We start from the raw sequence: 21,272 nt of genomic DNA, 5'->3' as shown, positions 1-21,272 counted from the left end.
ACTCCTAGCCCTCCATAACGACAACTTTCCTCCTATACCCCTCCTTGATTCTCTTCCAATTTGATCTTGGCTTGAAGCTGGCGTTGATTTCGAGGCTGTTTAGTTGTGGTATAGCCCGTCGTGTATTTCTGTCAGATGATATGATGTACATTTGTGATAGCACAAGAGACGATGTATTTTTGGATGGATGAATCTTTTCGTGCTCACTGAGGTTTGGTGATGTTGGTGATTGTGTCGATGTTGAGTTAGTTTAGTTGTGAGAAATCGGTAGGGTATTTTCGTCAGATGATGTTATGAGTGAGCACGGGTTATGGCTCAAGAGACGAAAAGTGGTTTGTTGAATGCGTGGTTCTTTTTCGTGCTCAGGAAGCTTTGGCGATGTTGGCATTGTTGATTTGGTTTGATTTGGTTTGATTTTGATGTCGGTGAGTGGTGCCGTTGGAGGTTTTGATGTTTGTGGTCCCCCATGATGTGATGGAGGTAGTTCCTCATTCGCTCTCAATGAGCGGATTGAACTTCGCCAGGTGTTGGTGGTGGTATTAATTTTGGCATCGTTGCGGTCATTCAATTTTCGAAGCTTTGTTGTTCATGAAGCGTCAATGAGGAGGTACTCCCAGGATTTCTTTCGTTTGCAGTGTGCTGATTGATGTTTACCGTGTTGACAGTGCAGTATTGGCGGTGTTGTCGTAGTTGAGAGTTCCAGGTTGTTGATAGAAGATTAAGCCAAACTTTGTTTTCGTCTGATCCACGGTTCGTCAAAAAAGGGGCTTGCCTTTGTCGGAAATATGGTTGTACTGTTCTTCGATCTCAGTTCTAGCATAGTCTAATGAGTCAAATTTTGAGTTTAAGCGGTGAGTGGTTTGCACCACGGTTGAGGTAGTGGTGATGATTAGATGATTCCGGTCATTGGTGATGTGTGATTGTGGTACTGATACTCTTCTTTGGTGAAATTTTTCCAGGCTGTGCGATTCTTCGGCTTTCCATACTGGCGGTGTGCCGAGTCTGAGGGCTTGCCCATAATCCCACGTAATTTGGAAGACTCACAAGGCATTTGTGTGATTGCGTGGTGATGGTGATTTTGATGGCTAGATCTCGCGGCTGAGGTTGGAAGCTTCTTCTCAGTGAGGCGTTTGGTGGCCATTTGTTGTTTGTACTCGAGGTAGTGATCACCGAACTTCATTGTTGTGGTGGTTTGATTTTTGATGAGTGTTTTGATGGTGTCATCGACCTCCTCTGGGATATCTTCGTCCAGCGAGAGTAGCAAGTTGGCAAGTCTGGCGTCGCGGGCTTCGGGGCTGCGGTCGTTGAAGTCGATAAATCTGATGAGCTTTGATGACGACGGCGACGAGACACTGGATGCGGAAGTGACGTCTGAGGTTGTTGGGAGTGAGCCCTGGGCGCCAGTTGAGACAGTTGCGATCGAGGCGATTTCGATCTCGGTGAAGTACTTGGGATTTTGAACTTCCGTGATGTTGATTGTAGCTGGAATGAACTTTGAGGGCTTTGAAATTAATGACTTTCTGAAGAGGTCGATGAGATTTTGAATGTCCGCGAGGTTCATTCTGGACTCTTGTGTGCCCTTTGAGGAGGTTAAGATGTGGAAGTTTTTGAGAAGGCTAGTGAGTCGGTCGATGTCCGTGGTGTTGGTGTTCTCCGTAGTAAGGGCGGATTTTGGTGGTATTGAGATGTGGAAGTTTCCCAAGTAGTAGATGAGTTCTCTAATGCCCAATTCCATGGTGTTCATTCTGGTAAGAATGGACTTTGAGAGGAAATTGAGATAGACATGGCCGCGAAGAGGTTAGTGCGTTTTTGGATTTCTTTGACCGTGGCGTTCATTGTTGCTGATAGAGTTTGATTGGAACTCTGTTTTCGACCGCCGGAGAGAATTGGATGGTGTTTGAGTGATGATGTGAGAATGTTCGTTATTCGTGAATCGTGAAAAGTGTGTGAAGCTTGAGTTTGGGTTTGAGGTGTTTTCAGATCTGTACGTTGGGGGAAAATCGAGAAGGGAAAGAAATTCTTGCTTATATATCTGTTAAAGGAAATTAAATCATAGGATCCAGTTCTCAGTGAGAGTTGGCATACGGATTGAGGTCATTAATGCTTCGTGAACCTTGTATGGCGAACCACGGAACTTGAATAGGGTAAATCTGGGGAAACCCCAACGACGGCAGATCAACAACCACTCATAGGAGAGATTCGGCACGGCAACCACCAAACAATTGCCATTCTTGGGGACGACTAAGGGAACAAGCAAGGATAATGCTGGACTTGTGAAGACTTCTTACAGACGTCCCAGATGTCGCCAACCGTGGGAGCGGCAATATATATCGCCAGCTCGTAGCATTGAAACAAGAAGAGGGCAAAGGCCAGGAAAAGGGCTTGAAAAAATAGCCCAAGTAAGCCCTTCTCAATCCAGGACGACTTTGCCCCGAACCTCGCCGTGAATCCGATGCTTCTTCAGTAATTCGGAAAGGAAGGCCCTCCTGAACCATTGCTGCCCACAACAAAACGAATAGAATACACTGCGAAAAGAACAGATTAAGTGATCCAATCCTCACACAGTACGATATTACCCTCTATATCTATTCTATATTCCCCAAAACGATCTAATCTCATCAACCACCTCCTCCACCTTCGTAACCGGAAACTCATGAGCACTATCAACCACCCGCCACCTCACTTTCTCCTTCCCCACAACCTTAAACACATCAACCATCAGCTCGTTCGCCACAATCACCGGATCCGTCCTCCCCGCAACAATCAACACCTGATCCTCCCTCTCCCCCAACATCCTCCAGCTCTCCTGCCTCCTCTCAATCGAGCTATGTTTGATAGAATTACAAAAGCTCTTTACAAAACCGTTGTGAAAGTCCAGTTGCCACTTCACGCTCGCCGCTATCGTGAGATCCGGGCGCCCCTCTACCAAGACCACAGCTTCATACTCTGGATTCCGGTTCCCCTTAACCTCCGCCCCTGTGGTAGGATGGTCCTCATCTCCTGTCTTCGCGACCTGGGGTCGGATGGGACCACCACGTAGTCTTCTCTCGACAGCCCATTCTAGCAGCCAGTCTGGGACGTTGTCCGAGTACATGAATCTGCTTATCCAGCCGAAATGAGAGGGTCTGATAAGACCAGCTGGTGCGAGCAGGATGAGACTTTTCACCATCGATGGAAAGGAAACAGTGAAGTCAACAGCTATCCCACCACCGAGCGAGTAGCCGACGATACTGAAACCTTCTGGTGTCCATGGAATAGGTGACGAGGTGATAGCAATCAAAATTTCAGTGCTGTACAGCCGGGAATCGAGAGGTAAATCAGCGGGACTGTCGCTGTAGCCGCGTCCAAAAAGATCAAAGAGTAAGACTCGACAGCCCAGTTTTACTAGGGCATGGGCAAGTTTTCCAAGTGAGACACATGGAGTGCTAATTCCGTGGAGCATGAGCACTTTCCTCCCATCTTCGGGACCCCATTCATAGACGCGGATTGTACCATACTGAAACATATAATCAGCTAAAATCGGAATATGGACTGGACCTGTCATGTGACTTGACTTACGGGGCTGGATACGTCCCTTGCTCCAGGGAAAAGGTCGGGCGGGTAAGAGAGCAGACTTTGTTCTTCTTCTGTGAGCCTTGGGAGCAGAGTCTCCCGCGGACTCAGTATTAGCTTGGGTTTGGGTGGAGATTGAAGGGCGAGCTTTGCGAGTGTGATCACGGCGAGTGTGGTTGCAACCGAGGTACTGATTATGAGCGGGAAGTTTGGGTGTGATCCTTTGAAGAATTGAGAAAATGCTGACATTGTGGATTCGTTGGCAGTGGCAAATGATCTCAGACGTTGAGATTAGTTGAGACCTTGAGATTGAGGATGAGATATCTGTCAGTAATGAGAGGGAACCTGTGGCTTCTCTCAAGAGGGGAAATGTGCAACTATGATTGGCGTGTGGTGGGATTTTGGGCTCTAATTGAAAGCCTTTGAAGTCCAGGCTGCTCAACAGTTACGCCTACGGAAGGCCGTATACGCCTCGGGGGTAGTCGGCTTCAATTCCCGAGTTCAGATTCACGTCACATGACTTAGTTGATATTTGCCCCTGAGTACAGTAATTAGGCCCAGTTGAAAGGAATTTGAATGTTCCACACCTCGTTGAACATTTGAAAGGCACAAAAGCCCACTTGGCTGTACCACATAATAATACCCCTTCTTTATACAATTCTGAATCCGTTCGTTGGTGTTCCCCCTGGGCTAATGAAAAGTTCTGGAGCATATTCACTCGCTAACGTCCTTCGAATGTCCGTTTTCTTCTGCCCCTCCCGGACATGCTCTTCATTGTCCCCGAACAGCTTGTACATTTCTTCAAGTGCCCTGCCTGTTGTTTCTGGGACGAAATGGGCGGCCCAGAAAGCCGAAAGAAGACAAAAGCCGGCAAAGAAAGCATATGTTCCCCACTTGGACTTGGAGAACAGGCTCCGGGTGATCAGGCTAGAAAGAAAATCATATCTGTTGTTGTCAGTAAAGTTACTCGGTGGATTGGGTGAATGACCCACAGCCAGTAAGAACAAGCGGACAAAGCACCTCCTTTGACTCGTAATGTACTTGGGAAAACCTCAGATGGTAAGGCCCATGAAACCGGGCTCCAACCTGCTCCAAAGGCTAGTATACAGAGAATCGAGATTCCGACGCAACACCAACCAGCATCAGGGTGAGAGGACCAATTGTCTGAGAATTTGCTGTTCAACCCGGCAATAATGATTAGGCAGACAAGCATCAAGCTCGATCCGGAAACGAGTACTCGTTTTCTCCCAAACGTGTCTATTGTCCATAGACAGGTAAGCGCTCCCAAGAGGTGCACTGCGGCAAAGATCCCAGGCATGGCGATCTGTATATCGATGCTTGCACCTAATGTTCCCAAGAGAATAGGAACATTGTAAGCTAAAGCCTTCATACCCACAAATTGCTGAAAGAACATCATGCCAATGCCAACGTGAGTCCGGTACCAGTATCGAGACTTGAAGCAGTCCAGCCACAATTGAAGTTCAAGTTTGATGCCGTTGATGTACGATTCATCCTGGAGCAATGGATGTCGAGCCTCGGTAATCTCTCGCTGGTAGGCCACTTCAACACGAATCTCCATCCACTCATTTTGGACTTTGCAATTGTCGGGACAAAGCTGTCGAAGTTTTGATAGACAATACAGGGCTTGTTGATTCTCAAATCGTGATGCAAGCCACCGAGGGGAGAAAGGCATACAAATTGCACCGATCCCAAGTATCAGCCCTGGAATTACCTTGAGTAGTTGGTAATTGTTCCAAGTATACGAAAAGCGATGCTGAACTCACGAGAAACACAAATGGAAGTCTCCAAATCTCCTCGCCATCCATGTGCCCGGTAGCGACGCTGATCCAGAAAGATGCCATTGTTCCAAGAGCGATTAGAACATCCGCTGCCAGAATTGATCAGCATGATCTTGCTACTCGGGAAAATGTTCAGGACTGGCCAGCACATTTGAGAAAGCACTTGCATACAATGTCCGAAAAAGCTATGTCAAAAGAAGCCACGCGTAATGTTCAGGCCTTGCTGGGACATTGAACGGTTCTCACAATACTGAAATAGGCATGAGAATGAAGAGACTCACTGAATACCAACAAACTGCCTCTGATTTCCGGGGGACTGATCTCCGAGATATAGATAGGTGTGATCACTGAAAGCATCCCGATGGCGATACCACCGACTAATCGCGCTACAACCAGCATGGTATAATTCATTGAAATCGTCTGAAAGACGAATCCGGAGATGAAAACGACAGCTGCGATGCCAATTGACCTCTTTCTCGCGCAATGGTCTGCAACCGATCTGCAAACTGTTGAGCGAGGTTTCGAAGTAAAAGCATCGCAGAGCGCCTCACCCCATTATCAATGCTCCCAAGAAACCTCCCAATTGGGTTATCGCGGCGATGAAATTGAGGTCGATCTGAGGAAACTGGGTAACAATTTGTTCCGTGATGAGAGAGATTGGCATGAGTCCCTGATTATATCCTGTTACTTCGTCAGTTCCTTTCGCTCTAAATGCATTCGGGAGGTGAAAGATCGTGAGGGGACTGAGCACAATAGGAAAACCATACCGAGAGCGAATCCTCCAATAGCTGCAAGAATAGCAAAACCTGTACAATAGGGAGATTCCAGGACGCCGCGAAACCCTGTCTTCCTGCTCCTTGTCAACGTCCGCAGTCAGGGGGCACATAAAAAGACCTTACACGTATGGGTCCCTTTGGGTAACAACATCTTCTGGAACCTCAACAATGGTTGGAAGTGATGCGTTGCTGCCATTGGAAGAATGTCTCACGCTGCTTTTGGAAGAGCCTGGGGAGCGTAGGGGCGGAGAAAAAGTCTGCTGTCCGAGTATGGAATTGTCCGTACTCATATTGAAAGTATAAGAATTCGCTTAACGTATGGAATGGAGTTGAGAAAGCCAAAAGTTGGATGCAATGGAGATGATGTGTATGGAAGATCTCCATTGCTTTGGATTGAAGTCAAGGAAAGCCTGAACTTCTAACATCGCACTTGCTGTTTTGGTTCAGAGTCCTTGCGCCTTCTCGGTGTTCAATCATCACCACGAGGTTCAGCACCGAAAGAGCTCGAAAATCATAATTTGGTCTTGAAGCCAACTCCAAGAGATATGATTGAGGATGGAAGATCGAGTATGTTCTGGCACGATGAAATCCAGCTCGCCATTTCTCTGAAGTGTGTCAAACACGTGAACGATGACCCCCTGAGGACGTCAAGCAGGCTTCAACACTGCAACACACTCCTTCGCAGCTTCCATTTTCGGCTTCGCCAACGGTCCGACTGTAGGTCCGTTCCAAGACACCTCGCGGGGGTTCATGATAAGACACGGCATATGTTGCTATCTGCGCATCGTTCCATTTCAGACTTCAGCTGCATGTTTCACACATCTTCCATGTGGCATATGCCATCCCATCTGCAAGTGCCAAGTGTCAAGGACAAGGTGGTGCGACGAACAGCTAGCCAGATCAGGAAGAATAAATACAAACGCGGGGAGAACCCGGAAACAGCAACTTCCAGGAAGTCCCTGGAACGTCCCGAAATTCCAAATCTCACGATACTGGTCGAAACAGATCAAGCACTCATGATCTCCCCAAATTTCATGCACCAACCACCCTCTGGGGAGAACCTAAACAAGTCCTTGTCCAAGTCTCCGGGGGGGGGGGGGGGGGGGGGGGGGGGGGGGGGGGGGGGGGGGGGGGGGGGGGGGGGGGGTTAGTGAGTACAGAGGACGTCAGGGGTGAGCCTTGCATTGCTGTGCAAGGCTGAAGGATTGTAAGACGGTGGTCCTGTGGTGCCGAGCCAGTGGACCGTTGGGCAACCAGCCTCGGTGATCATGTCTCTAGAATTTCCATAAATATACCATGACCAAGTAGTCACCAGAAAACGAGGCCTTCAACAACACACTTCACAGCCATGGTGGTGCATCTCCGAACAGGGGTGTCGGGCATGGCGTCCGTGATCTCAGCCCCACCGTTTCATGTTGCAGGTGGCGCTTGTATCCCAGGTTTGGGGTGCGGTTGAATCGGTTGATCCTGGCAGCTTCGCGTTTGCCCACCATTCAGCGGCGGCCCTGGCTCGCGTCTCGTAAAAGGAGCGCTGCTGCAGAGGCCCAGGTTTCCTAGGGCCTCTAATCTCCCGTGTGAAAGTGTAAAAAAGGCTCAGCTTACCTCACATGGCAGAAGACAGAGAGAATTATCTCGGCGACATCAACTAGATGGGGTTGAAGGGAGGAACGACTCGCAGGCTGCCATTGGCCTGCTGCACATTTACCTCGCCCCACTGCACGCTCGCCAACCACAGTCGACCAGCCGCAGCCACGCGAGCCAATACATTACACAGTATTGTTCTAAAAAGAAAGGGGCTGTGTCTTCGCCTGGCGGCCTCCAACTGTACCACAGGCCCGCTTGCCGTGGACCTCATGATACTGACAGACGCCATCACCTACAGCACCGCACCGCACCGCACCGCGCCGTGGGCGAGCTGCGCATTTCCGCATCTGCACTCGTCTCACCTCTGCTAATTGCTGTTCCTTTTTTGGGATTTTCTGCAGCCAGGTGTGCTGTTTGGAATCTCACCCCCATCACCTCTCCAAGAACCGGTAAGCATGGTTGGCACTGTTTCGTCTCGGCACTGGCTCCCTCTGACTGTTGCAACTTGCTTGCACCCCCGCCATACCCTTCAATTTCAATCTACTCGGGGCATGGTACTGAACCCATGTCTTCAGCGCCCCAATAGCGGCTGTCACTTGTACGTACGATGCAGGTTGAAAGAAGTGTTGTTGTCCAAATCTTTTTTCAGCTGGCTGTGATGCTAAAGAAGGGTATATCGACCGTGAACCGTCATTCTGTCTCGTAAATTCGAGGCGAGACACGCAAGAAGCACCTTTTCCTGTCCTGCCAAACGAATGTTCGATCTAAATCTCAACTCCAAGAATGAATCCTCCCATTTCCTAAACTCCGAATCTGTGACTCCGCCCAATGCATGATCCCTGTTTGTTTCCTTTGTTGCCCCCCCATTCATTCACGAGTTCCTCCGGGACTTGCACTTGTCGTGCGCCATGTGTCCATTCCTCGCGGTCGTCCGTGTAAACTCCGCACCGCAGTTGGGGCAGCTCGATTTCTGTGCTGCGCCGGACTTCTCTCGCTGATGGCGCAGGAGGTTGCTAAAAGTAGAAAACTGACGCCCGTTGCAGCCGTGTTCCCAGCATTGTGGCTTAGGACGGCTGTGAACCACCCGAACGTGGTCTCCTGATTCCGTCGACGCTATCTTTGGACTCACTTGCTGACTTCGATACATGTTTGGCTGATCTGAGGCTGAAGAGAGAGAATGTGGCCGTCCGACGAACGCTTGCATGTTAGGGTCTTGGGTGGGGAAATTCATAGGGTATGCTGGTGTAGAATTGAAATCATTGGGACCCCTGGGAAAGTATTAGTAAACGAAACTTAAGAGGACATTCCTCAAAAACCCACATTGAAAAGACTGGACTGTACATATCGGGTGTTGTCTGATCGTTGAGAGCACCTTGGTTGAGAGGTGGAGAGTATGGTGTAAGGAAAGAGTTGCTTCCCAGAGCGGGAGAAGCTTGTAAAGACCCTTGGGAGAGAAGAGGAGATGGACTGTGGGCGTATTCTGGAAGAGTTCTCGCTAGGAGATCTGGGGACCCATTCTGAGAAACGATATATGGGTTGCTCTGGTTGCTCGTGGATCGATCTCTTCTGATCCGCGTCTTTGAATCTCTCCTCGCAAAGTCCCGTTGGCGCTTCAGCTCTCTTTGCTCTGGGGTAAGGCTTCCTCGTGGTGGGCTTGAAGATAGTGACCTCGCATACACCGGCATGAGCTTCGGCTCATCAAATACAGCTGGGGTAAGTTGTCCCGGGCTCAGGCCCGGACTTGGGTTTTGAGAAAGGAAGTCCTGATTCATATCGAATTCTACAGAACATAAGTATTGACCTTCGATCATGGAGACGTTGTACTCACGAGGCCATGTGTAGGTATGTCGGATAGCGCTTTGCATGCCGGCATCGAATCTCCCGTCATATTGTTGAATCCCGAGAGTACTATTAGGGCTGTGAGTAGAGATCTTTGGGAAGAGGAATCAACTCTTACCTCATATTTGCTGGATAAGGATTGGAATTTGACCGGAAAGATCTGTGGCCAACTGACTGATCTTCGGGGAAAGATTGGGCAGGGTCTAGTCTGAGGAGTGGTGCAGACCCAGAATGCTCTTCAGTTGCAGATAAGAAGGCCCAGTCGACATCCAAATCACTCTGTGAAAGCAAGGGAAAAGGAATGGACTGTTCAGGCACCGGAGTCGAGATAAATGTCTTGGGTGATGGGTGTGAGTCAGGATACGTTGATGGAGATGCAGTGCGGTAGGCGGCAGTAGTCAGATGTTCCGAAGAAGTAACAGCAACCTGATCGCTTGAGGAAGACGGATTATCTATGTTCAACCCTTGGAATTGTGCGGCCGTCGAAGATAGATAACTATTGGACCTTGATCTGCATTGACGTGAGTCTTGTGTACTCGGGTCTATATAGAGACTGTCCATGAGGGCTGGATCTGGGGCTGTGAGTGATGACGGCGGCACATACGGATAGATTTAGAAGAGAAGGCTCGAAATAGACAAAGAACTTTGATGGATGGTGAGAGTAAGAGTGTAACGCGGAGAACTCAGCAGGGCGGTACCCTTTAGTAGTATATCTGAGGAAAACGAAATTTGAAGAGTTATTTTGGAAGTCTTGACGGATTCGGAGTGGGATAACAGATCATGGCCCTCCGCCTCAACTCAGTCTGGGAAAACAAGGCTATAATGTACTTGGACCATGCCCGTCGAGGGGGCTGTAGGGTTGCGGACGCCATTGGTAGATCGCTGGTACAAGCGAACGCTCGAAGGATTCAGCCCCTTGTCGTTCTAGCCTGCACTTACAGAATAGAAATCGCGCCAAGTGACGCTCCCGCTCTCTGGAACTTGGCATGTCAAAGGTGCTTAGTGCGACGGCAAGGCTTCCTGCTCCGTGGCTTCACGCTCGCCAGGCTCTTTCGGCGATGGTTGCACTGTCTACGCCGCACTCGCACACGGCCGCCTTCCAGGGCCAACAGTGGGCGAGGACAGAAAGGCGTGAAATTACCAACCAGGAGAGCAACAGCCGTGGCCTTTGGACCCATCTCTCGTCGGGGAATGAGTCTGCATGGCTCCAGAAAGGGGAGCGATCTGGAAACGCAGGCCTTGGGGCAGGCTCTCGGGAGTGCTCCAGGGGAGGTGAGATGTCTCCGTTGGGGTTTCCGGTACTTTGGCGGCTGTAATCTGCACCCAAATAAAGATGAAAGTACTTCAGCTTTCTCTGCATGGAATGTATTTTGGTCCTATTTGGGGTGGATGAAGTTCTAGGTCGAGGGACAATCCTCTTCTCCGCGCGGATCAACCGTCTGGCCGAAGCATTTTGAGAATCTGAGTTCGTCTCGCCCCCGCCAGGGGCCTTGAATTCCGACACTGAGGAAATAACTACAGGCCTCCCAGGGCCCACGGCGATTGCTGGGGTGTTCCTGAAATCGGCGAGATATTTACTGCGTCAAGCCCGGAACTCATCCCAGCCTGCAGCACTTGCATCCCAGGGAAGCGATTGTGACGTTATGGCTCGAGTCCTAGGAACCTGAGGACTGGAATGAGTCTGTCAGACGCAGTAATAAGGGCCAGCTAACTCTGAGGTGCCACGGTGCGGCGCGTCTGATTCTGTTGCCTGATTCCAGTGAACTTCTGGATTGACAGCACCAGCCCGGCCCCGTCGTTGCCAGCTGCACTGTACTCTACGAGCACCTGGTCCAGAGATCGCAGATGTCCCCGCTCTCGAAGATCCACTAGTGTGGGGTCTCTGCTGGAACCGCCCAAGGTCGCTTGCATGGGTTTCGTGAGTCGTGCTGCTGCGGAAGGGTTGAACCGTGAAGGTCGAGTCGAGAAATGCCCCTCGCCAGTCGAGCTCAAGGAATGGAGCTCGGAGCTCGATGCTGGACGAACTAGGCTAGCGCGACGAGCTGAAGCTCCCCAAGCTCTCTCGAAGCTTGCGCCTTGCAGCGACCTCATCAAACAGAACGCCCCGGGGCCTAAGATAAACAAGCACTCCCAGGTCAACGTGATTCTGTGATGCCCAATCCGCGGCGCAAGAACTGTGAAGCCTGTCGACGGCTTTCCGGCACTCTCAAGCCACCGAAATTTAAGATTTAAGAATTTCGTCTAAAAGTGCCAGCCGACGACTTGCGAGCGAACACTGCCCGACCCAAAATAGTATCAAGTGTTCCACCCCGCAAGAAACAATGCCTCCACGGTACCATGAATTCACGATCTTGGTCACGAAATGTGATAGTGACGGAAAGTTTCCGGTTTCCTCTTCTTGCTTCCCCGCGAAACCAACACCCTCCTGACTCCTGCATGCCCATGAAGTGCAGAAAAAGCCGTTGTAATAGCAGGGGCTATTAAGGCCAGATTCCCCTTCAACGAGCTTCCCAAGCACTACGTAAAGAGACCTGAGAACGAGGCCCTGAGCACGTTTCTTGCGCCTTCCCCCTCGCTGCCAATGTCTGCCATCTGCTACCCGCTCAATCTTGCACATATCCCCCCCCCCGAATCTCACTCCCCGCTGTTGCTGAGGTCAGTGCACAACCCTATTCAACCTCCTCAAATCCTTCTTCCCTCCGCCATGGCCTGCAGACGGTCAACTCATCTCCAGACCCCAAATGCCATAGTTATTTTGGTAGAGGCTCAGTCGCTACCCGTCATCTTAGCCACTAAAGGTTGGGGCCATCACATCACATGGGTCGTGCCGATCAAACCTCCTTGCCGCATAGCACAGCCTTGTGCCCCATCACAAGCGCGCTTGCGTTTAGCCAATCCGGGCGTGCGGTGCCAGTGTTTCCAACCCCAAGACGACTAAATCTACGGCTATTGGACACTTGAATCCAGCCTTGGACTGACTTTGGTGGTGATCTTATGAGAATGTGATATCGAGTTTCGGGAACCGAATTTTGTGTCCATCTCTCGAGGCTGTGGCCTCAGAGCACTTGGACCCGACGAACTTTTCAGCTTCTGATATCAGCAAGGCTTTCCAACTATGAAATCACTGGATCATTCAGCACCAAGCGTTATCTCATCTCCAGCTTGTTCACGTTCTCCGAATCAAGTATCGTTCTTATTCTGCAAGGGCTCGGAGCGAAGTGAATGCTGAATTTTCTGTATCCGCCCATCTTCCAAATTCGCTGAGGAGGATGTTTCCTAGCAGAACTCCTTTGCAAAACCCATCCACTCCTATTTTTGCCGCCGTGGCAATGCTCCTGTGCGCTCAAGTAAAAACCCCACCAATATGTAAGCTCCCTTTCCTAATAACCTCAATCGTCAAAATTCGTGTAAGATATATCTATCTAGGCTAAGCTTAGAGTTTGCCATGACGAGCCTTGAATATAGCAACTTTGTCATCATAAAAGAGAATCTCTCTGGGTCGAAGTCGAACTTTAGATCTCCCGTCTTCAGAGCCGTCAAAGGAATCGGTATCTGAATCCTCATGGTCCGAGATTTCATCGTCGGTTTCATCAGGATCAACGATTCCGGCCGGAGCCCCTATCGCAGTCCCATTATCGTCCGACTCTCCCTGCTCGTCGTCATCGTCATCACTCCCATCTTCGTCTTCATCGTCGTCTTCCTCATCAGTCACAGGCCCTCCATTTACAGCGCTGGGATGTGAATCCATCGCACCATGTGCCTCATCGTGCGGCCGATTCTCCAGGATCTCAAAGCATTTGTGCGAGACGCCCATATAACAAAGCTCCACCTCAGGCCGTAATACAATCACATCAATGACTTGAAGAACCAGCTCCTTGGGGTCAAAAGCGGGCGTTACATGATCTGCGATGAATGGGATGTTAAGTGAACGGAGGTGAGGGATTTGCGGGAGTCGTTGAAGGAAATGATGCTGGGGATATATTAGTAGATGAAGAGGGGCGTATATAAATGAATTAGAGATTCTCACCCAATCTTTATAATCGATGGCAATACTAAGCTCCCGGAGACTACTCATGCGCCCGCTAGTGATGAAGTTGAGAACATCACGGGTCGGCATCCAATTTCTCCACCGTGCATTATCTGAAGAACTTGAAGGCCCTCGTGGTATCCTGTCAGAGCTGTCCAGCATCAACCTCTTGAGACTTGCACGGTGACGCTTCAGAGGTCCACGATATATGGCATCCTATTGCATAGCACGTTAGCATTCGGACGTGTTTAGAATACAGTAGCAAGTGGGCACTTACAATAGTTACACTTGTTGTACTCGTTCGTTTGCGATCTTGGAGAAATAGAGTCTCGAGGGTGTTTGGAGCCAAGGTTTCTTTCAAAAATGCGATAAGAGCAGGAGATGCTGCATCCGTATGGACCTTCTTGAGATTGAGGTGGTATTGCAACGACACTCCATGTTTGGAGGATGAAACTGGCCCGAGCGGTGATGGCTGAAAGTGTCGGCGGAGCATGACCCAAAGCCTGTCATGTTGTGCACAATCAAGTATTGTCAGATTTGACAAGACCGACCAGTCAAATGCCTTTTGGAGTACAGATACCGATAAGGGGACTCTCTCAAGCTCCAAGGTTTGGAGCCTTAACTTGCCATCCAGTCTTTCCCTTTCGACAGAATGAGCTTCCGAGAAATGTGACTGTCTTTGAGTGTGGGTTGACGAGCGTCTTAGCGGTGGTTCTGGAACAACCTCGTGCTGTGAAATATCATCAAGCTGTAGTTCAGCAATGCTCTGGGCGATGAACTGCACGTGAGATTGGGCAGCTTCGGTCCCGGGGGAAGTTATATCTGGTTGCGGATTGAGATTCACACCATCTGACTCGTCTGGCGGACGTTCACTGTCGGTGTTAAATGTAGTACCAGGATCCAACAGAACCGCTTCGTTAAGAGAAGCGTTTTCTTTGCCGGTCCAATCCTCTTCAGAGGAACTATGCTCGGGAGCTTCAGGTATGTGGTTTAGTAAGACATCGCTGCTTTGCGTGGGAGTTGAGCTAAGGAGAATTTGCGTCTGTGGAGGTTGCGAGGCGAGAGGAGAAGAAACTGTAGTGGTGTCCCAATCCTTCCTCTCAGGTTTCGGCTTTTGTTTCTTGCGAATATCAAACATCCTGCCCAAGAGCACGCCCAAAACTCCGCCGAGTCTTCGCTCTCCAACTGTGCTCGCACCAGGCCATGATGCTTTGTGGTCAACTTGATGCAAATCAGGGCCATCCCAAGAGATTACGAAATCTCGATTCATGGCCTTGGCTGATATTCCAACACGTAATTCACGAAGGCGGTCTTTTGATTTTGCAATGAGAACACTCATTTCATCCAAATAATCTAGTTCATCGACATCCAGGACCGACAGGCTCCTTAAAGGCGGAAGGACACTAAGAGTCGGGTACTCTACCCTGCTCTGAGCATAGGAGAGGGGGTGAGGATTTCCTTGGGCGTTTGAAGTAGAGCCAGTTGGGATTGTCCAGCCGATAGAAGTCATTGTGCTCCCAGCTAGCATCTGTGGGGTGGTGCTGGCTGGTGTACTCGAGGCTTGCGCCGGAGGTAAATTGGCTGGATCTGAATTATCATGCCATCGAACCCATACTCGCTCGAGCCTACATTCATGCTCTGGATGCCGATTCTGTAATGAAGATAGGGCAAGCCACACGTCTCTGAGCACCCCAGTTGGCATATCCCACACAAACGTCTCTAGGTTGACCATCCGTGCCACAGCCAGGGCAACCAGCGTTCCAAGCATCTTACCACTCTCCTTCGTAATAAGATACTCATGAACCCAATCGGCTGGACCATTACCTAGCGAGAATTTCCTTGTAAATTGTGGGTATTGGTTTCCCAGGCGTCGTTCTCCTCTCCGTTGTCCGGCCTTGAGGCCATGATTACACTCTGCAATATTCTGTGTGCCACAATTCATGCAAGTGAAGGATTGTGCCAAGCTATGGTCTGTGAAGACATCTCCCATGCATAATGTAGCAAGTCCATATGTGAGAGCGTCTACTCCTGTCCGCGGATCGGTTGTAGCATGGGCATCCGGCCACACAATATCGAAGCGGGAGTAAATGTGAGGTATAGCAAGGTTGTGGAGAGCAGAGTGAGTTAAAGCCAACGCTGTCAAGTCATTTGTATGTGTAACCTGACGCACGAAATGATTAGAGGATGTCTGCAGCACGGCAATAGAGGCCATACCTCTTTCACAATCTCCTTCAAGACATCCATGGGCAGATCAAGCAATCGAAGCGGTCCTTTTCTGTTCTCCACCACAGCTGTCCATTCTTTCTCCTTGTCCTTCAGCAGGCTTGAGATCTTGGCCTTGGGATCGATGGTGGATTTTCTGGCCTTGTCATTCTCTCCTGGGTCCGAAGTCCCCAGCTGGGATCCATCAGCATCGTCTGCAAGACCCGACTTCATGTTGTTCGATTGTTGAGATGCCGCGGAGGTCTTTGGTATGGTGGCTAGTTGCTCATCTGGCTGCGATGCCGTATCACTGAGGGATAGGTCTGGACTTGGAAGGCTGGTCGTCATGGTCATGGTCTATCAAAGCTCAGGCGGGAATTGCGTTTCGAAGCTTGGTACTTTCCCTCTGCGCAGTCCGAAGCTGAGCACGCATGCTTGTGGCACGAGATACCATGAGCAACAGTGGTCAGGATACGGAGAGGAGTCAAAGCAGGAGTTGTGTTGTCGAGGCGGCTGACTTTTGCCAGAGAAGCTTGAGCACCACTCTCCACGATTGAACTGGCCAGCCAACGGAACGTACACAGGGGGTTTGATGGCCCAAGCAGTTTCACGTGACCGAAAGTCCTGCTTGCCCACCCAATGAAACGACTAAACAGCACTTCTCCAGCAAACGGATGCATCTGTTTCACACAAATTGGAAAGCGCACTGTGAAGGGCGCTAAGAGACATCAAAAGTCCTCGTTCCATGTTGTTGGGAGCGTTTCCTAAGGCACCTTCCTAAGGAGATAATGGCAATGTTCGCATCAGAGAATACACATTTCCTCTCTCACTATTTTGGACTTGTACTTAATATGCAGCTTGGGCAGTTAAACTGTCCTTGAACATCACAGGTTTTTACAAAATTTGGTCCCATCCCTCGTATTGTGGGTTGTGTGGGTAATCTTGGATTTACCCCACTAGCAACTCAGGACCCCCTGGCTCGAGTGAGGCTCGAATGCCTCGTCATTACTTCGCCATTTACCCTCCAAAGCCGAGTACTATGAAACCACGTCGACCGTGACGCCACACCGTAAAAGCGATATTGGCAAAGTGATCTGCTGCTTGAGGTAGCGCGGAAGAGCACCAGTACATCCCACGACTCCTATCTTTGTGTGTCGCCAGCCCGTCCGTTCTAGGGCATAACCACCCCGCCATCTCGACGACATCTGACCCCAAACACGAACTCAGACGAAATGTCGTCTGCGTCATCTCGATCTCATCCTGGCAGGCGTATCCAGAGCATGCAAGGTGGGGAACGCCGCTCCCGAAATCCATCTCGAAATCCCTCTCGAGTCCGATCAAAGGTCGTCAGTTACAACGATGGATACACGTTTGCACTTAGGGCTGCATACCTCCACCACCTCCTCCAGCCCCGGGCCAAAAGGAAGCAGTATATCCCTGCCCCGAAACCTGTACGAAAGACGGCAATGATAGGGGATCTAGTTCAAGACTTTTCTCTCATGAAGGATACGAAAAGCGCAAAATTTCCCCATGGCTTTATGTCTCCTTTGGAGAAACGGATACAAGGAGTACTGGTTGGGACAGAAAGGCTTCCGGGATACAATGACGCAGCTGTCAAACGCACATTCGCCGAGGCATATACCGCTTTCACAGAGCAAGGGTTCCGCAGACGGATGGACAAGGAACGACGTGTAGAAGATCTGGTTCTGATATTTTATTCCAATGCGACCAAGGCGTTACAGAAGGGCAAAGCACCTGATGATGACTCCTGGAAATTGCTGGTCGATCGTCACGTCGCACTCTTTGTCAGGCTTATCAGCAATACCTTGAAAGACCATGGAAACGACAAGGACAGACCCGAGCTCATGAACCGACTGGCAAACCTAGAGAGTAAATTACTCACAAATGATCAAGATCTGTTTGCCGGCTCGGGGGATGGAGCCGGGGGATCCAGTATCGAAGTTGTGGTGCCGATCAGCTATGATGTTAAGGATATGCCGATGGTGCAAGTGGTTGCCAAAATATTTGGACTCAGACTCTCGCAGGTGCAATCTGATATTGATGCAAACAAGCATATCTGGACCGAGGAAGCTGCCCTTGCGGATCTCAAAGCATATCAACACTGCCTAGGTGCAAATACTAAACGCACACTGCGGAGTGATGACTTTGATATCGAGGAAGCTTACCAGGAATGGAAGAAAGCAGAAGCTCCAGCTCTTTCACAAATGATGGCCGAGATACTGCAAGCTAGGCCGGAGCTTGTTAAGTCGTCATCGAGCTCAAATAAGCCTCTTCCTCCCATTCATGCATCAGCCAGTGCAGAGGATCAGGCTTACTCCGACCTAGGTCGGATAGTTACAAGTCCTGTTGAGCAAAACACTTCTTACGTATTCGATCAACCAGTTGATATGAGCTCTTTATCCTTGGAAGATGAGTATCTAGGCGGCCACTCTCTCGAGGAGACCACGTTCACGTTCATCCCACCCGATCCGCGCTCATTCTATAGATCAATTCTATCACATGCGATGACATTCGACCAACTGCATGCCCCGCCAGCAGTAGATGGGCCCGTTGCGACCCCGCCTCTCTCCAAAGCATCGACGGAACTATTAACTGAGCTTTGCATTCGTTGGCGGATCCCACCGTTCTCTAGGATGGTGCTCTTTTTGGATGTTGCCGCCCAAAAGTTTCTTGATCAAGAGATTGGCCTCGACGAGCTCGACACGGCATTCGAGTTTGTCAAGAACCCGCCGCCCGAACCAAAACGGGCTCATACACATTACCATTCTGTCAGCCTCTCCTCCGTTGACCAAAGTCGATGGACTATTCAGGACTTTGCACTTTATCGGCAGATCTTGTCGAACTTGCACGACGGCCTACTCCGCGACCTGTACGATTTGTTACAGCACTGTTATGATTCTAAGCCCCCGTCACCAGGTTCTGTACTTCTCGTTCTGGAGAGCCACATCCATAGCGATCCGTCTTTTTCGATGGGTCCAAATGAGCTCGATGCCTATAAACTTCAGCTTGAAGACGGTCTTCGCGCCAAGGCTGCTGCGGTCTATAGAGGCTATTTGGAGGCAGAAGTTCCCCAAATTCAGGAAGAATGGCAGTTCTACCACGTCGTTCAGCTTGGTAAAGCAGTCGTCAAACTTTGCGAGCGAATTCAGAAGAGATATCGCAAGAATCCCGACATCATGGGTGTCAACCCCTTGACAATCCTAGTCTCAACCATGTTTCCGAGCTTTGAGAGCGATGCTGGCGATCTGATCCAGCGAATTCTCCATGTAGCTCAAACAAAGAATTCCGAGGTGGATTTACAGGATGGCTTTGACCTATACCGAGAGCTCGTTGAAATCCGCCGAATTCACCAGTCTGCTCTTCCAGACCGCCCCTTCGCTTTCAATATCGAAGACGCTCTCGCTGAATTTGTCTGGCGGTGGATTCGTGTTTCTGAGTCCAAGATGGTGGAACTTGTTGATGAAGCCATCAAGCAAGATCAGTTTCAAGTTAGATCAGAACAGACCGACCGTCCTGCAACGGATGATGAACGGCACAGTGTGTCCGTCATTGACATTTTCCGTCTGTTTAACCAGACTACTGATCAGATATTCCAATTGGAATGGGATAATGATGTGCAGTACGCGAAGTTCATGACGGCGCTGTCGAAATCCTTTGGCACCGGGCTCGCGAGATATTGTGAGGTTATTGAGCAGCGATTTACGAAAGAAATGGACCGGTTGTCGCCAATGCAGGAAGCTGCTGCCGCACAGTCAAAGCAAGAGAAATGGATGCAGTTTGCAAAAGATGCTTGGAACAATAAGGAGAAGATTGAGCCGTTTCAGTTCTACCCGGAGGTAAGTTTCTTCTGTCACCCTTTACAAGTATACATATACTAAATATATCTAGTCATTTGTGAAGTTGAACAACATCGAGTACGCGATACAGCAGCTTGACATCCTAGAGAAGACGATGAATGTTGATGCTTGTGCGAAAGTACTGGAGAAGATTAAACCACCAAAGGAAAAGCAACGGAGACCCTCTAAGTATGTCTTCACGATCAAGATCGTGGAGGCAGAGGACCTGAAGGCATGTGATCCCAATGGAACGAGTGACCCTTATGTTGTCCTTGGCGACGAATACCAAAAGCGCCTCGCGAAGACAAGGGTAGTGATGAGAAATCTCAATCCACGTTGGGATGAGTCAGTTGATATTACGGTATCGGGAGCACTAAACATTATCGCCACAATATGGGATTGGGACACGTTTGGTGACCACGACTATGTGGGCAGAACTTCCCTTAAGTTGGACCCAACTCACTTCAGCGACTATTTGCCCCGAGAATACTGGCTGAACTTGGACACCCAAGGCAGGCTACTACTGCGAGTCAGCATGGAAGGAGAAAGAGATGACATCCAATTCTTTTTTGGGAAGGCTTTCCGGCTATTAAAAAGGACGGAAAGAGACATGACCCGTAAAATTACTGATAAGGTTGGATCTCCATTCTGATGTTCTCGCGTACTTAACTAACATCTCAGCTCTCTCAATACATCAACGCCTCACTCTGCCACGATGCTTTGAAAAGCGTGCTAAATCGAGGCATCACTGTTGCAGCCGTAACAAGTCTATGGAAAAACCGCCAATCAGTTGCACCTACCACCACGCAGCAAGACATTGAGAATGCTTTGAAACCACTCTTTAACTACTTCGACGAAAACTTCGCAATCATGAAGCAAACTCTTACGGATGCTTCCATGGTAATGGTCATGACCAGACTTTGGAAAGAAGTTCTTCTGGCCCTGGAAGGAATTCTGGTGCCACCATTGTCGGACAAACCTTCGATCCAGCGCCCTCTTACTCAGCAAGAGATGGATGTTGTATTCAAGTGGCTTGAGCTCTTGTTTGATTTTTTCCATGCTCGAGACGACGAAACTGGCGAGGCAATGGGCGTTCCTGCCGATGTTCTGAAGTCACCAAAATATTCTGAGCTCGCCACTCTCAACTTCTTCTACTTCGACACGACTGACAATCTCATTCGTACATCCGAGCGCATGGCAACTGCATCTGCACAACGTGCAAACAATCAGCGGAACCGTCTCTCGGCGCCTCCGAGCCTTGGGGCTCAATTCGGAGGTCTGATGGGGAACTTATCAATTCGAAGGTCTAAAAGCATCATGCTTAGTCGTAATCTTGGCACAATGAAGAAAGCGAAGGAAGAAAAACGAAAGGAGGCTCAAGCTGATCCTAGCGACGACATGATATTGCGGATCCTGAGAATGAGGCCAGAGGCTGCGATCTATCTCCGGGATAGAAGTAGGCAGAGAGAACGACTAGCAGCAGCAGCAGCAGCGGAGATGATTGTGAGGCAGAGCCTTGCTTCAGGCGGTGGACCTAGATTTGGCGCAAATAATCTTCCTCGTCGTTGAATTGTTTACATTTTAGGGGTTGCATTGCAAGGAGTTTGGGATGTAGGCATACGGACGTATTCTGGTG

At 49.7% G+C, this 21,272-nt stretch overlaps 7 protein-coding genes across 7 annotated transcripts; 2 read left to right on the top strand and 5 right to left on the bottom strand.

Annotated features, from left to right (window-relative positions):
* Positions 1–690: 690 nt before the first annotated feature.
* K444DRAFT_708785 (uncharacterized protein) lies at positions 691–1,744 on the bottom strand (the record flags this gene model as incomplete). The annotated part of the gene is made up of 1 exon (XM_024888189.1): positions 691–1,744. The coding sequence occupies one exon, from the start codon at positions 1,742–1,744 to the stop codon at positions 890–892; it is 855 nt and encodes a 284-aa protein (XP_024728854.1). The 3' UTR covers positions 691–889.
* Positions 1,745–2,575: 831 nt separating this feature from the next.
* K444DRAFT_602599 (alpha/beta-hydrolase) lies at positions 2,576–3,955 on the bottom strand. Its single transcript, XM_024878730.1, has 2 exons — positions 3,559–3,955; positions 2,576–3,496 (listed from the first exon to the last, which is right to left on the bottom strand). The coding sequence occupies exons 1-2, from the start codon at positions 3,799–3,801 to the stop codon at positions 2,591–2,593; spliced, it is 1,149 nt and encodes a 382-aa protein (XP_024728853.1). The 5' UTR covers positions 3,802–3,955; the 3' UTR covers positions 2,576–2,590.
* A 247-nt stretch (positions 3,956–4,202) lies between these two features.
* On the bottom strand, positions 4,203–6,417 carry K444DRAFT_647895 (MFS sugar transporter-like protein; the record flags this gene model as incomplete). Its single annotated transcript, XM_024885400.1, has 7 exons — positions 4,203–4,497; positions 4,545–5,284; positions 5,337–5,440; positions 5,603–5,850; positions 5,903–6,032; positions 6,119–6,201; positions 6,251–6,417. 7 exons carry the CDS (start codon positions 6,415–6,417, stop codon positions 4,203–4,205), a joined length of 1,767 nt encoding a protein of 588 aa, XP_024728852.1.
* Positions 6,418–8,582: 2,165 nt separating this feature from the next.
* K444DRAFT_647894 (uncharacterized protein) lies at positions 8,583–10,111 on the bottom strand (the record flags this gene model as incomplete). Its single annotated transcript, XM_024885399.1, has 4 exons — positions 8,583–8,979; positions 9,032–9,491; positions 9,540–9,619; positions 9,669–10,111. 4 exons carry the CDS (start codon positions 10,109–10,111, stop codon positions 8,583–8,585), a joined length of 1,380 nt encoding a protein of 459 aa, XP_024728851.1.
* Positions 9,954–11,702, top strand: K444DRAFT_708766 (uncharacterized protein; the record flags this gene model as incomplete). The annotated part of the gene is made up of 2 exons (XM_024888188.1): positions 9,954–10,889; positions 11,311–11,702. The coding sequence occupies exons 1-2, from the start codon at positions 10,331–10,333 to the stop codon at positions 11,700–11,702; spliced, it is 951 nt and encodes a 316-aa protein (XP_024728850.1). The 5' UTR covers positions 9,954–10,330.
* Positions 11,703–12,536: 834 nt separating this feature from the next.
* K444DRAFT_621072 (uncharacterized protein) lies at positions 12,537–16,484 on the bottom strand. The gene is made up of 4 exons (XM_024881826.1): positions 15,792–16,484; positions 13,855–15,738; positions 13,578–13,793; positions 12,537–13,520 (listed from the first exon to the last, which is right to left on the bottom strand). The coding sequence occupies exons 1-4, from the start codon at positions 16,131–16,133 to the stop codon at positions 12,984–12,986; spliced, it is 2,979 nt and encodes a 992-aa protein (XP_024728849.1). The 5' UTR covers positions 16,134–16,484; the 3' UTR covers positions 12,537–12,983.
* Positions 16,485–17,059: 575 nt separating this feature from the next.
* Positions 17,060–21,205, top strand: K444DRAFT_647892 (uncharacterized protein; the record flags this gene model as incomplete). The annotated part of the gene is made up of 3 exons (XM_024885398.1): positions 17,060–19,636; positions 19,689–20,270; positions 20,318–21,205. 3 exons carry the CDS (start codon positions 17,060–17,062, stop codon positions 21,203–21,205), a joined length of 4,047 nt encoding a protein of 1,348 aa, XP_024728848.1.
* Between the last annotated feature and the right edge of the window lie 67 nt (positions 21,206–21,272).

The sequence above is a fragment of the Hyaloscypha bicolor genome (genome assembly GCF_002865645.1).
Source record: "Hyaloscypha bicolor E unplaced genomic scaffold K444scaffold_182, whole genome shotgun sequence".
NCBI classification, from domain to species: Eukaryota; Fungi; Ascomycota; class Leotiomycetes; order Helotiales; family Hyaloscyphaceae; genus Hyaloscypha; species Hyaloscypha bicolor.
Note: the sequence above shows the minus strand (reverse complement) of the source record. Positions and strands in the feature narration are given on the sequence as shown.

Excerpts from the sequence above, each read along its gene's own strand:
- K444DRAFT_602599 (XM_024878730.1), bottom strand. The coding sequence starts at position 3,801 with ATGTCAGCATTTTCTCAATTCTTCAAAGGATCACACCCAAACTTCCCG. Across the intron at positions 3,497-3,558 it reads CAAGGGACGTATCCAGCCCC|TATGGTACAATCCGCGTCTA; the intron begins GTAAGTCAAGTC and ends TATATGTTTCAG.
- K444DRAFT_621072 (XM_024881826.1), bottom strand. The coding sequence starts at position 16,133 with ATGACCATGACGACCAGCCTTCCAAGTCCAGACCTATCCCTCAGTGAT. Across the intron at positions 13,794-13,854 it reads GTACAACAAGTGTAACTATT|GATGCCATATATCGTGGACC; the intron begins GTAAGTGCCCAC and ends GCTATGCAATAG. Across the intron at positions 13,521-13,577 it reads CCATCGATTATAAAGATTGG|CATCATTTCCTTCAACGACT; the intron begins GTGAGAATCTCT and ends ATATATCCCCAG.